The 12,397-nt window shown below is 46.7% G+C and overlaps 2 protein-coding genes across 2 annotated transcripts; one reads left to right on the plus strand and one right to left on the minus strand.

Moving 5' to 3' along the window:
* Nucleotides 1-2,194: 2,194 nt before the first annotated feature.
* On the plus strand, nucleotides 2,195-5,355 carry MRPS14 (mitochondrial ribosomal protein S14). The gene is made up of 3 exons (XM_063344199.1): nucleotides 2,195-2,303; nucleotides 2,696-2,854; nucleotides 4,849-5,355. The coding sequence occupies exons 1-3, from the start codon at nucleotides 2,259-2,261 to the stop codon at nucleotides 5,029-5,031; spliced, it is 387 nt and encodes a 128-aa protein (XP_063200269.1). The 5' UTR covers nucleotides 2,195-2,258; the 3' UTR covers nucleotides 5,032-5,355.
* Nucleotides 5,356-5,357: 2 nt separating this feature from the next.
* CACYBP (calcyclin binding protein) lies at nucleotides 5,358-12,252 on the minus strand. Its single transcript, XM_063344198.1, has 6 exons — nucleotides 12,107-12,252; nucleotides 11,283-11,475; nucleotides 10,515-10,611; nucleotides 9,818-9,917; nucleotides 8,471-8,565; nucleotides 5,358-6,944 (listed from the first exon to the last, which is right to left on the minus strand). The coding sequence occupies exons 1-6, from the start codon at nucleotides 12,155-12,157 to the stop codon at nucleotides 6,785-6,787; spliced, it is 696 nt and encodes a 231-aa protein (XP_063200268.1). The 5' UTR covers nucleotides 12,158-12,252; the 3' UTR covers nucleotides 5,358-6,784.
* Nucleotides 12,253-12,397: the final 145 nt, after the last annotated feature.

Here is a 12,397-nt window from a genome sequence, read left to right on the forward strand (position 1 = left end):
CTAAGGGCTACGAACATGCCCTTGCCAACCTCAGTCGCTGCAGCAGGGTGGGGAAGTCAAATACTGCAAACAAGCATGCTTACCACACTGAACGCTGCAAACACCACTAACTCACACAGGGGCTCCATGCTTTCTCACCCAGGTTTTGTTTTTTAAAGCTGTAAGCACCAAACACTCCGTCCTGGGCAACCCTGTTCCAGAGGGGGAAAGATAATGCTATATGGCACCAGGCATGGTCCCACTGCTGGGAAAGCGTCTTACACAGGTGATGCTATCGAGCAAGGGCTCCCTGTCCCCCTGAATCGAATGCTATCAATTCAGTCCTGACTGAAGAAACAGTTCTCCTTCCCACATGCACTGGTTCCCCACTCACCTGGACAAGCTAACAAACAGAGAGAGACCAAGGGGAAGTGGAACAAAATACTGAAGAAATGAATGCATGCTCGAACATCCAAGTCCCCTTTGATCACATCTGGCTCCCTGCTTTATTTGCTCTGCTGATACTCTACAGAATGCTTTTACCAGATGGAAAGCTGCAAAAAACAGCAAGTTATAGACAGTAACATCAGGGATTGATAGGCTTGAAATTGTCTTCCTGCAAACACCCGAAACCAACATCCGAGCCAGCCATGCAACAACAGGCCACATCACTGGGAAGCACAGTGGCAAACAGCCTGAGCTTTGAATACTGGATGCTCACAGAAGGGTTGTAGCCCATGGCTTTTGCAGGCTGAGCCCTTTCTGCTGCTGCAGTTTCCCTTCATAGACAGACCCTCATGCAAGTTTGAGGGTCTCTGAGTACAAAGGGAGCACAGAGAGATGGAAAACAAGGCCAGTGACAAGCATCTCACCTCTCCATGGCTCACAAGACCCATCTAAACCAAGAAGCAGTGAAAATAGCTATCCCTCTAATGCCATTTTAATGCTCTGTGTAACACCTGGGTTGGCAAGGCAGCCAGAAACTGACCAGGCTGTGGAGAATTAATCACTTCATCAGCACCAAAGAATGGTCTCTTTCCACTGATCACCATCACCTGCACCATCAGCCTAAGTGGGTAAGTTACTGCAGAAGCTGTTGCTGCTGTCTGCAGAGCGGATAATAAAATTTGACTGCATTAGCCTGCCAGTCTGGCCACTTCTTCCAGGTTACACCTAGGTACTTCAGGACTGGCTTAAGGCACCAGGCATCTAAGTAAAACGCCTGTCACACAGACAACAAGCAGCATGACGAACTGAGACAATCAAGCTTCTTTCGTGACTTTTTGGATGTAGCTAACTGATATGAACAGAAAATATAATCAGAATGATTAATTCGACATCAAAACCTTAATGGATTTCTCCCTGAAATCAGGACATAGACTTATTTTAAACAGCGCCTAAGTGAGGCCCCAGTTGGTGGAACAGGTCAGTTTCTCTCACAGAGCAACAGGGCAGCTCAGAACCACAGAAGAAGAATCTCCCATGTATTTTTCACTTTTCAGGGTTACGGTTACGCAATTTTGCCCGCAAAGTGCTGTAACTTACCCAAAGTTCGAATTGAAAAAAAAATGCAAAACGCTTGTATAAACTTAGGAATAGCCCCTAGGTGATAACTTTCCCAGAGAAGCTGTGGCTGCCCCATCCCTGGAGGTGTCCAAGGCCAGGCTGGATGGGGCTTTGGGCAGCCTGGGCTGGCGGGAGGTGTCCCTGCCCCGGGCAGACTGGATGGGCTTTAAGGTCCCTTCCAACGCAAACCATTCAATGATAAGCAAGCAAAGAAACTCTTAAGAAAAACAAAACTAAGCCCGCATTTAGGAAAGCAGCTGGCAGACAACCCAAGGCACAGCAAGGGCAGGCGCGGGGGACAAACGCGCTGGTCGGGGCAAGGAGCCACAGCGCGGTGCTGTGCCTCTGCATCACACCTTCCTGCTGGGGCTCCTGCCCCCGCCACTTCCACAGGCTCCCCTCTCCCACCCGCGATCCTTTCGGTCCACCTAAAGGCGGATCCCGAGGTGTCTGTGGAAGACGCCAGCTCCCTCTAATGGCGGAGGCGCCAGCGCGGCCGCCATCAGCACTGGGACACACAGCACAGCTCTCGAAAGTGGCTTGGGTTCTCCTTCCCCCCCCCCCCCCCCCAAAGGCACTGGAAATGCAGTTCCACCGCAGAAGGACGCTCGCAGGAAGCGGGGACCGGCCGGCGACGCTCCCTGACGCGCCACGGCCGCCCCGCTCCCCGCCCGCCCGGCGCATGCGCGGCCCCGCCGCTGCGCACCGGCAAGATGGCGGCCTCCGCGCTGGGCTGGGCGCTGCGGGCCGCTCGGCAGGTCAGCCCGGCTCCCTCCCTCCCCCGATGCCCTCTGGGGCCGCATCCCGCCCGCCGGGGGGCTGCGGGGCTTGGCAGACCCCTGGGGGAGGCGGCGGCGGGCTCGGCCCCGGCCCAAACCTGGCCTGAGCCGCGGGGCGCGGCGGCGGGGACAGCGCGGCGGTGTGGGTGTCACTGTCACGGCGGGTCCTTTGCGTCTCCCGTGTGGGAGATCCCTTGCTGGCTTCTGTGGGCACAGCTGGATCACACGCGACGTTCCTCGGGCAGGAGCAGCACGGCAAGGAAGTCGTTTGGACAAGTCTGAGAGACACGTTTATGGGAATAATGCGTGTTTGAATTGGGCAAACCGTACACGCAACGGGTGGGTATTACAAACTTAACTTTCTTCATCAGGTTCTCCCCTCGGCATGCACAACGCAAGTGCGGAGCTACTACGTGGACTGGAGGATGCTGCGGGATGTCAAGAGACGGAAACTGGCGTTCGAGTATGCGGACGAGCGGCTGCGGATCAACGCCATCCGGAAGAACACCATCCTCCCCAGGGAGCTGCAGGTACTGGGCACCAGCCCACCCGCCGCTCCTGCTGCCACCTCCCTGGGCCGCAGCCGCGGGGTCACGGACGCTCGCGTTCCCCTAATGAGCACAGAGTCACGACACATTGCGCCGTTACTGCTGGCCTCTGCCTTTTGGGGGTGTTTACAACAGTGGTTTAATTCCCCTGACCAGAGGTTCTGCGTGTTGGCTTGTGGGTGTTCTGTTTTCGTTTTAAACCGGTGCTTCTCATGTAAACAGCATCTGTAACACTACATACCATGTAATCTCATTTTTTCCCCTCACAGCTGTCAGCAACATACATTCAAGAAGGCAATTTTCTTTATATTCCTGTAGTGTGGCATATTATATGGTTACTTTTGTAGTTTTCTAAGTAAACTTTAGATTTTTTGCTCTTACACCTATTTAAAAACCTGGAAGCCTGATCCAGCTAAAACCACCACTTTGTTTAATCAGAAATTAATTTTATTTCTTGCCTGAGCTACAAGCATGTAAAAACTGCATCAGCTCTGGGTGTTAGATCCATTTTTTAAAAACACACATATTCACTGACATGCTCTCAGCCTTTCTTACTAAGCATTAAAAATATCTGCAAGTACCAGGAATATTCTCACAGTATTCCTGTATGTATTCAGTCTGGCCATGCCTAGTTGTGGGGAGATCCTTTCACCCTCGAACATTCTGGGAGAGAAAGCATATGGAATCTGCTTTTATGTAGTGACCTCACTATTCTCGTGGCAAATCTAGTCTGTGTTGGATGTCCTTACAGGAGAAAAAAAAAAAACATCATGCAACTGGCTTTGCTTTTGATATTTCTTGTCTGCTTTTGTCACCTTTTGAAGTCACAAAGCATTGCCGCAGTTAGACGGAAGCAAAAGACTCCAGGAAAGTAACACTTTCCTCCCCTACAAAATTTTATTTGGGCTCCAAAATTAAAGTCTCAAAAATTAAGCTACAAGTTTTCTCTGAAAGTATAGGCCGCTTTCTGAATAAAGTCATAGGAATTAAATAGGCCAAAACAATACTGCAAGTATTTAGCTGTACTAGATAGTGTATGAATACAGCTATATATGCAAATAAGATACACAACTGGACAAAACCAGCAACTGAAATAATATTCTGAAGACAAGAAACCCTACTGACCTTGCTGTTACTGAAGTTGAAAGTCACATTACTGCTGTCTTGATGCTGTCCTCCTTTTGAAAGCTAACATCCCTTTAGAAGTTGGCCTTGCAGTGTTGCTTTTCAGCACTCACACAACATAATGGGAGGTTTTGTAGTTGAACATCAGACCTTCCTTTTACCTCCAACTGTGACTTCCTACCATGACTGACCACAGGATTCTTTGAGCCCTTCTGTCCTTCAGAAAATAGCATATTAATAATGCTGCATTTAGGGACGCTTACCTAGCCTCAACTGACTTCCTTTAGGCTGCGTTTCCCTGCGGAGCTTACTCGTTCTTCTGAAATTCCATTTGCTGCTACTTGGTGCTTCCTGACAACTGTCGCACTCTCTTGTTGTATGTAGAAAGACCTTACTTAAGCCTTCTCATTAGAACAGACATTTTGACTCGTCCTCCTCTGGCTGTAACTCCTTCCAAAGTACGCTGTGTGAGATCCCTTTGACTCACATCAAAGCACATTACCTGGGAACGCAGTTAATAAGGAACATATATTTAAGTTCATCTCATCTTAAAGGACTAGCCCACCCTACAACACGGACAATGACAAGCAGATTTTGATTCACTGCAATTACTGGCATGAGGTTGTTCAGTCTGTGTAATAAGGTTAACTTTGGGGTCTTCATGTGGATCATTTTACATTCAGTTAGAGTGCCCAGAAAGAGTGGGTCAAGTGAGGAAGACAGGCGCAAATTCCCTATCACATGGCATTAGGTGGTACCTATGCTACAGCTTCATTTTGAGGTCCGGCAATAAGCCCCCTAAAAATCCTTGGTAACAGAGAGAAACTTTATGCTGTGGTCTTCTGTTTTAGGAAGTGGCTGATAAAGAGATCGCTGCCTTGCCCCGGGACAGCTGCCCTGTGAGGATCCGGAACAGGTGTGTCCTGACATCCCGCCCTCGGGGGGTCAAGCGGCGTTGGAGGCTCAGCAGAATTGTTTTCCGCCATTTTGCTGACCATGCTCAGATGTCTGGGATACAGAGGGCTATGTGGTAGATCACTGCATGGATGGACATTCAGGCAGGAACCACAAAACAGGCTCAGTTTGTGCGTTCGAGTAACTGAAGCAAGACCCTCCTGTCTAGGAGTCCAGCATCAATATCAAACTAATAAGGGAAGGATGAGAAGCCACACTGATTCATTAAATCTGCTTACTGGATAGCGATTGGTATCAGCTGACAAGAAGCAGCAGAACTGCATTAAGCTGTCTGTATGAGAGGCAGTTTTATTTTGAGGAAAAAAAGTCACTGCCTGACTGTTGCAGAGCTAAGCTGAGGTTTGTGATATGGGCAACATTAGAAATAAAGACATACAGCACAAGGCTCGTTTAAGCTTTTTTTTTTTTCCACCGTACGGTAAGTTCACCATGGTAGTTTGGGTAAAAGCATAAATGAAATTGCACAACAGGGCAAAGTAGTAGTCTGCCATGAACAAGGATGAGCATGAACTGAAAGTAAAACATGGCCTCAAGTTTAGATACTCTTGCTACGCAAACTTAATATATGTATATTAACAAGCAGACAAAGTGGATAAAGGACCTATTAGAAACTACAGTGTGCTAGTATTTATCACCTGCTTGTAGTAGAGCGCACAGTCCAATGCTTTAAGAACAAGGTAGCAAGTAAGTCCTAGCTAGTCCAGACCATAATAGGAGAGTAATGGCTTCCTTGATTCATAAGGTAGCATCAAACAAATTTATCCTTGGGAGACGCATGAGAAGGAAGCAGGAAGGAAACAACAACAACAAGCCTGCTGCCAAGCTCACGTTTGCCCTGTACTCTTCTTCAAAGCAGGAAGGGAAACGGCCACTCTGTCCCCCTCCCTGGCAGTAGGGCAGAGAGACTGCAATAAACAGGCCAAATAAAACGGTACTACCAACAGACAGAAGGTGCGCGGGCTGCAAAATGACAGCGACCCATCACCCGCAGTTTAGTTCAAATTTTGGAGTATGAGCTATCTCAACATACTTTTTGCTCTGTTACCTTAAAACGCTTGGAAGTTGTAGGAGAAAGTGGCGCTTGCCTCTTTCCTCATACATTGCTAGAGCCAGGAAGTAATCCCTGTCCAGCATCAGCAGCTCACTGCCCTCCTGTCACTGATGCCACCTCAAAGATACCCCAAGGAGATCACCATTAGCATAGGCACTAAACAGCTGTTTTCATTTTCAAACTTCAAAGAGGTTAAACAGCCAGTAATTAATTTCTAAGAGTAATCATTAAATTTTAATACCACAGGGTTAACACCATATTGTTTCTGCTCAGCTATTGAGTGCTTGAGATAGTGGTTCTACTTTCTTCAGCATTTCTCCCTTTGTGATATGCTTTACAGTTCAATATATTTTCCCACACTGAATCAAAAAAAAACGCTCCCCATGTAGTGAGCATGACATCAGCCCCAGCAACCAGACGGGTACAGCTGTCACTTACAACAGAGAGGCCTTCACCCATCCTAGTTTAGGATTTCTTTTACATTTTCTTTTACATCGGGTTCTCCATTTCACAACACTCTCCGCCCATCTGAGATGCTTTTTCAAGGAGGGGTAAGGATATACCTATGCTCCACTCTTCGGGAAATGGTGAACCACTTGACTGAAGGAAATGCTTTATAAGCTATTTTAATTAAATATTTTCTCCAACCTGAAATGGAAAATGACTGTCTTTGCTTGGAAGAAGGTTGTGTAAACAATGATCTTTGCAGCACAGCGTGTCTCACATGGAAGATCAAAATTAAGGCGGCCCTTAGAGTACTTTCAAATATCCATCGGTATGTCCCCTTTGGATTGCTTTTCTCTGCTTTCAACCCAGGCCTTGTTGATGGTCCGCTTCATTTCATCATCCCCTTCTGCATACATCTTTTTTAAAAGGTTCATAAGCCCTTCACTAGGATCTGAGGTGTCATAGGCAGCCTTCCTGCAAGATGGATACATATGAGAAGATCAGGTATATCCAACAATTCTGTGCAAAAAATTCAACGCTAATGTTTATAACTGACAATTTTGCTTTGGCAATGTCTTCAGATCCTGACAGTCTTCAGTCACGCCTCAGTTAGCTTCTTAGTAGGGAGAATCCTAAAGAATACACTTAAACTAAGTGCAAGTTGAGCAGTATACCTAGAGCTGTCTCACTAAGCATTTTGCAGTAAACATGACCCTTGGAGCACTATCCGAAATTAATTTTAGGAGGCAGGAGTGGAATATAACAGACACAGAAAGTGCTAATAGCTGTCTGTGCCATTATGTGAAAAGTGAATAAAAATAGAAAAAAATAACCACATTGAGCTATTTAAAGTGGTCACATTCACAACCCAAAAAGCATTTTCTGCTTCTCATTTTTCAGATTATCTCCAGAGGTTAACTGACTTGTTTTTAACACTTTGTATTTCAAAGCAATTTTCTCAATTTAAGAAGCCAACTGACAAATGGTGCCACCCACATGGTAAGCATGCTACCAGACCATACATAATGCCCGTCTATCCTGTTTTCTGAAATCCTCTAGGTAGTTACTAGTGCAGCTGCAGGCCTTCTGAAAAAACACGCAGATCAAAATACATCAGCAGAGGGAGCAAGTTCCCCAAGCATGGGGCTAACCACCAGTCTCACAGACCGCAGCACGAGGTGTATTTCTGAAGTGACTCATTTTGTCATACTGTAAATCCTCAACACTTGGAATAATGCGGCAATACTAATTGTGACAGGCTGGGCAGCCTACAGGACTGCTCTGCACAAGACACAAAATGACCCTGTTCCTCCAGCAACGTGCATTAGTAGTCAAGTCACCTTCTCTTAATCTCCAGTGATGCCATTTGAGAGGGGAAGGTACTGGTTAGTTGAGGACTAGCCAGTTTTAGCAAATTATCCTATCAATATACACAAAATAAGTAGTCGTTGGCTGGTATAACTTTCTCAAAAATTAGTTTCCATGCTTCAAGTTGGGCATACACATTCTCTTCTGGAAAACGTGTGTATTGTAAAATAACATAAAACAAAATTCTTATTAATATACTACATTTATATATTTATCTTTGATTCTATATATGTGAACATATCTTGTTCCCAGGTGTTTCCTGCTTTACCTTACCACCATTATATAGCCAGTGCCCAAATCGCTAGTAGGATTGCTCCCAAGCGCTTGAAGTGATACAAATTAGCTTGAGACTTCGTATTTCCTATGATACAGCCATCATCACTAGCAATGAAACAGTGGAAAAGTGGCAAACAGCTACTCAAAGCTCATCTCCTCCACTGCCAGTCCTACTAGTACCAAAAAAACCCCAACCTACTGCTTCTCCAACATCTTAGGGGCTCGTTCCCCAGAACAGCGATTCTCATAGTCTGACTGCGCAGTCAGTACAGTACAGATCTGCTCTCCTGGCAGGCCTAAAGCAATGTGGAGAACAAGAAAAAGAAAATGAGATGGTGGGCTGAAGAGACACTTACTCTTTCTCTTTGCTTTCTTTTTCCACTTGAGTGAGACATTCCCACTTTTCCTCACGCTTCTTCCTACACATCACAAGGACCATGTCCGTCTTTACCTGTATGGTGAACAGCAAGGTAGGATTATAACATAAACCTCTTTCTATACTCGCAAATTTCTGAAACATTTATCTCAGCTATTGATTATTATGTAGCGTAAGGAAATTATAGTATGTACTCAGCTTTGGGGTACAAAGTATTAACCTTATTGTGGACAATTTAAATGGTGTGATTAATATAATACTAATACCATAGTATACTACCAATACAGAAGAGCATACAGTGCTGCAGAAACACCATCCAGTGACTCTCAGGATGCTAAAAGTACCCAGGACTGTTGGGTAAAGGGTGTCTGTATTTACTAGACTCCTCCAAGAATACCAAGTCCAGGTAGAGGCTCTCCCAATTTATTTATCCAAGGCCAAGAAACTAGTTTTAGGGCATTGCTTAATCTTGCAATATGTTTGCAAGTTACAAGCAAAGCCTGTTTAATTGCAACCCTAACCTAAATTTTGCAAAGAACTCCTGCGTGCCACAGCAGACAGAAGTCTGGTGGAGCCTTAGCTTAGCAAGTACATGACCACTGCTTGATTTTACACCACGTTAAAAATCACCAGAGCATCGCCCTCATTTATTTCAGTTTTAATTTTACACTGTCCTAGTTTTAGGGGAATTTCAAATTGAACCATCATTTCTTTACATCTGATGTCACCAAGTGCAGCACACAACAGCACTGAATGCACACAAGGTATTTGACATATCCCTAAGCCCAGAAAGGTGCTCCAAGAAGCACAGTAAGACCACTATCACCAGTTGCAGTCAACAGCAGTAAAACGTTACTAGTGTTCAATTCTGGAGCAACACACCCTTACAAAGGCAGAGCAAGTTTCAGACTGTGCTTTGGGTGTTAAGCCTATTTAAGCTTCCCAAGATTTCGGTCTCCTGACAAGTCTCTTAGACTGCAAAATTGCAAAGAATTTCTCAGAGGTGTTTAAGAGCACAAGGATGCAAATGGATACTTAGTGGAATTTTCTCCTTAATTATTTCTGAAATCCTGTTGGAGAGCTATTAAAAAAAACCCAGTACAATATCCAGACATGTTTTTTTGAAATAGGAGCCCATGGATTCCAGAGAACGATTCCACAGTTATGACAATTAGAGATGAATAACAACCACGTTCACAGTGAAGAGACTTTACAGGCAGAAGGGAGGGACTGAAGGTTAGCACTGAGTCTCTTGAACTAGAGTCTGGCAATGAACACGGTACTTTGTGAGGGACCTAAGTATCTCTCACAGCTGAGGCGCACTGACCTTTCTAGAGCTGCCTTCCACAGAGATGGGTTTCAGGAGGTTGTTGAAGGTCATAGTGTAGTTCTTCCCGTTCAGATTCTTCACTAGCAGATCAAATGACCTGGAAACCAGGAAGTGGGGGAAGAAGGGCACAAATATTCCAATCACCCTAAGACTGTTGTGCTTTGCCACCAGAAACAATGTCTGAAAGCCTTTTAGCAGACATATTTCTTTGGAAAGCATGTCAAGACGTTTGAATTGCTTTCTTCCCAGGGCTTTCAAATCTTCAGTTGGAATTAATACTGATGACTTAAAAGGACCTGTCCAGACTTCACAACAAACCAAGATCTTTATGGTTCTTTCTACCCCACTGATCTACTACACCCTTGGAAAGGCAGATTTACTTAATGTACACTCCAGTTCCGTCACCATCAAAAAACAGGGCTAACGCTACATATCCTGTCAAGAGGGATGAGGTGCAACAAGCATTTGTAAAATGAAAGTACCCTCATACCCTCTAAGGAGAGCTATACTTAAGGCTATGTCCTAAGTGCTACTAAAAGCTAATATTGCTCAAGTTAAAAGAAAAAAAAAAAAAAAAAAAAGAGTGCAAGAGGTAAGGGCTGATCCAGAACAGAACTCAACATAAGACATTCCTGCAAATAGTGTTCTTCAGCCATGCTCTCCCCTACAGCGTGGTGCAACAAGATGAACTCACCTCTCTGTAAAATTCACCTGCACATTCTCAGCTGGAAGCTTCTGGACTCCATTTAGAGAGATGTAAATCTTAATAAACTTATCTGACTGATCCCAACCTGCCAGTGAAAAAAAAGAGATTAAGTTCTAGCTTTCCTCCACAAACTTCATACATTCCATTCCAATTTCCAAAGTCCCCTAGCAACGACTAGGATCTCTGCCTTACTGAAACAATCTTTAGAGGGATAAGGAAAAGACATGAATTATTCAGGAATAATTTGATACAAAAGGAGGTTTTCACATGTTGCCCTAATTCCTACAAGTTTTGAGAAAAACTACGTAACCCTCAGGTAAAAGGGCAGCAACTCTGTCTGTGCAAAGGGAGCCAGAAGTAGCTGCCTGCTTTTGCTGCAGTTTCCTTGACCCACTTTTTCCACTGTTCCCCACATGACAAGTATCTTGAGCAACTCCCTCTCCTTTCACCTACATGGCGAGCAGAGAAGCCAAAGCTCGCTCTTTCGTTCCTGCTAAGCACTCAGCAATGGAAAAATACTAGTTGGTACACCAGGGATCATTAATGCATTACATGAGCAGAATTAATACACGCTATGGTTGGGATGGCACAGTGAGCATGTAGTAGCTTTTAAAGTGGGGTCTCCAGTCTGAAATAAACACTTAAGAAGGCTTCTCTATAATGTTAAATGGCAACTGTAACTTGCACTAATGCCACCCTGCCTTCTCTTCAGAGAGATGCCCGAGTTCACGCAAGTGTTCAGAAAAGTAATCCTACCGTAATTGTTTATTTTCACTGTGTACCCTCCCAGCGATGACTTTTCTTCTTCTGCCACATCTTTTGGCTTCGGTGGAGGCTGATTCTTGATTTCTAGCTCTAGCTTGTGTTTCTCTGTCATCAGGACATCACGAAGTCGCTTCCTCGTAGCTTTCGTGAGCAATTCTTTAACCTCTTCCAAATCTTTCTGCAACTGGTTTTGAAATAAAAGCCATACACGTATATATTAGATACCATTCTTTTTACCCAAGGTTTGCACCTGAGCTCTTTCAGCTATGGCACTTCTAAATTTCCCAGATGTAGCAGTTTCAGATTTATCACATCAGTAGTTTCCTTCCTCTCTACACCCCGCTGAGCATGAAGCCACCCGTGCCTCCCTGCCTGACCACTAACATTTTCACTTCTCGACCAGTACGTATGTCAAGGTTTAAGCCTTCATCAATTAAAAAAAAAAGGGAAAACCGATAAAATTTAGGCGCTCGGAAGAGCTCCTCAGTAGGTCCTGGATTACGCTAAAAGCACCCGGCACCGCCTGAGGGAGAGACACCGACAGCGCTCAGCAAACGCTCAGGCCGAAGGCTCCGGCTGCCACCGGGGAAGGCGAGCTGCCCGGCCCCGACTCCTCGTAACTGCGGCCGGGCCACTGCTCCTCGCACGGCCTGGTCCTGCCCGGCTCCGGCCGCGCCGTCCCCCAGGCCCAGGCCGGGCCGGGCCGGGCCCGCGGCCTCCGCCGGCGCGGAACGAGGTTCGCACGCGGTTCCAGTCAGAGCCGCCAACGGCCGCCCGCGCGCCGGCTCGGCTCAGCTCGGCTCAGCTCGCCTCACCTCCTCACGCGCTGCGGCCATGTCGCGTGCGACTCCCCCCGCCCCCGGCATCAGCGGCTCCCGCGGCCTCTCTGGAACCTTCCGGCCTCCCGCCACGCCCACACACCGCGCGCGCTGCGGAAATGACGCAATGGCGCCGCCGCCAGGCACGCACCGCGAGCCGCGCCCGTTCCGCTGGGTGAGCGGAACAGCTCGAGTCCCCCCCGCCCCGTCCCCGGCCCGCCCAGCGCGCCCGCCCGCCCGCCGGCGTTACCATGGCGACGCGCGGCCCGGCGGCCGTTGGCGAGCCGT

Source organism: Chroicocephalus ridibundus, chromosome 8 (assembly GCF_963924245.1).
Source record: "Chroicocephalus ridibundus chromosome 8, bChrRid1.1, whole genome shotgun sequence".
Lineage (NCBI taxonomy): Eukaryota > Metazoa > Chordata > Aves > Charadriiformes > Laridae > Chroicocephalus > Chroicocephalus ridibundus.

Bases quoted from the DNA above. Each gene is read 5' to 3' on its own strand.
- MRPS14 (XM_063344199.1), top strand. From the start codon at position 2,259: ATGGCGGCCTCCGCGCTGGGCTGGGCGCTGCGGGCCGCTCGGCAG. The intron at 2,304-2,695 runs GTCAGCCCGGCT...TTTCTTCATCAG, and splicing joins CGCTGCGGGCCGCTCGGCAG to GTTCTCCCCTCGGCATGCAC. The intron at 2,855-4,848 runs GTACTGGGCACC...CTTCTGTTTTAG, and splicing joins TCCTCCCCAGGGAGCTGCAG to GAAGTGGCTGATAAAGAGAT.
- CACYBP (XM_063344198.1), bottom strand. From the start codon at position 12,157: ATGCCGGGGGCGGGGGGAGTCGCACGCGACATGGCCGCAGCGCGTGAG. The intron at 9,918-10,514 runs GTGAGTTCATCT...CCTGGTTTCCAG, and splicing joins CAGGTGAATTTTACAGAGAG to GTCATTTGATCTGCTAGTGA. The intron at 8,566-9,817 runs GTCAGTGCGCCT...TTCACCATACAG, and splicing joins TGGAAGGCAGCTCTAGAAAG to GTAAAGACGGACATGGTCCT.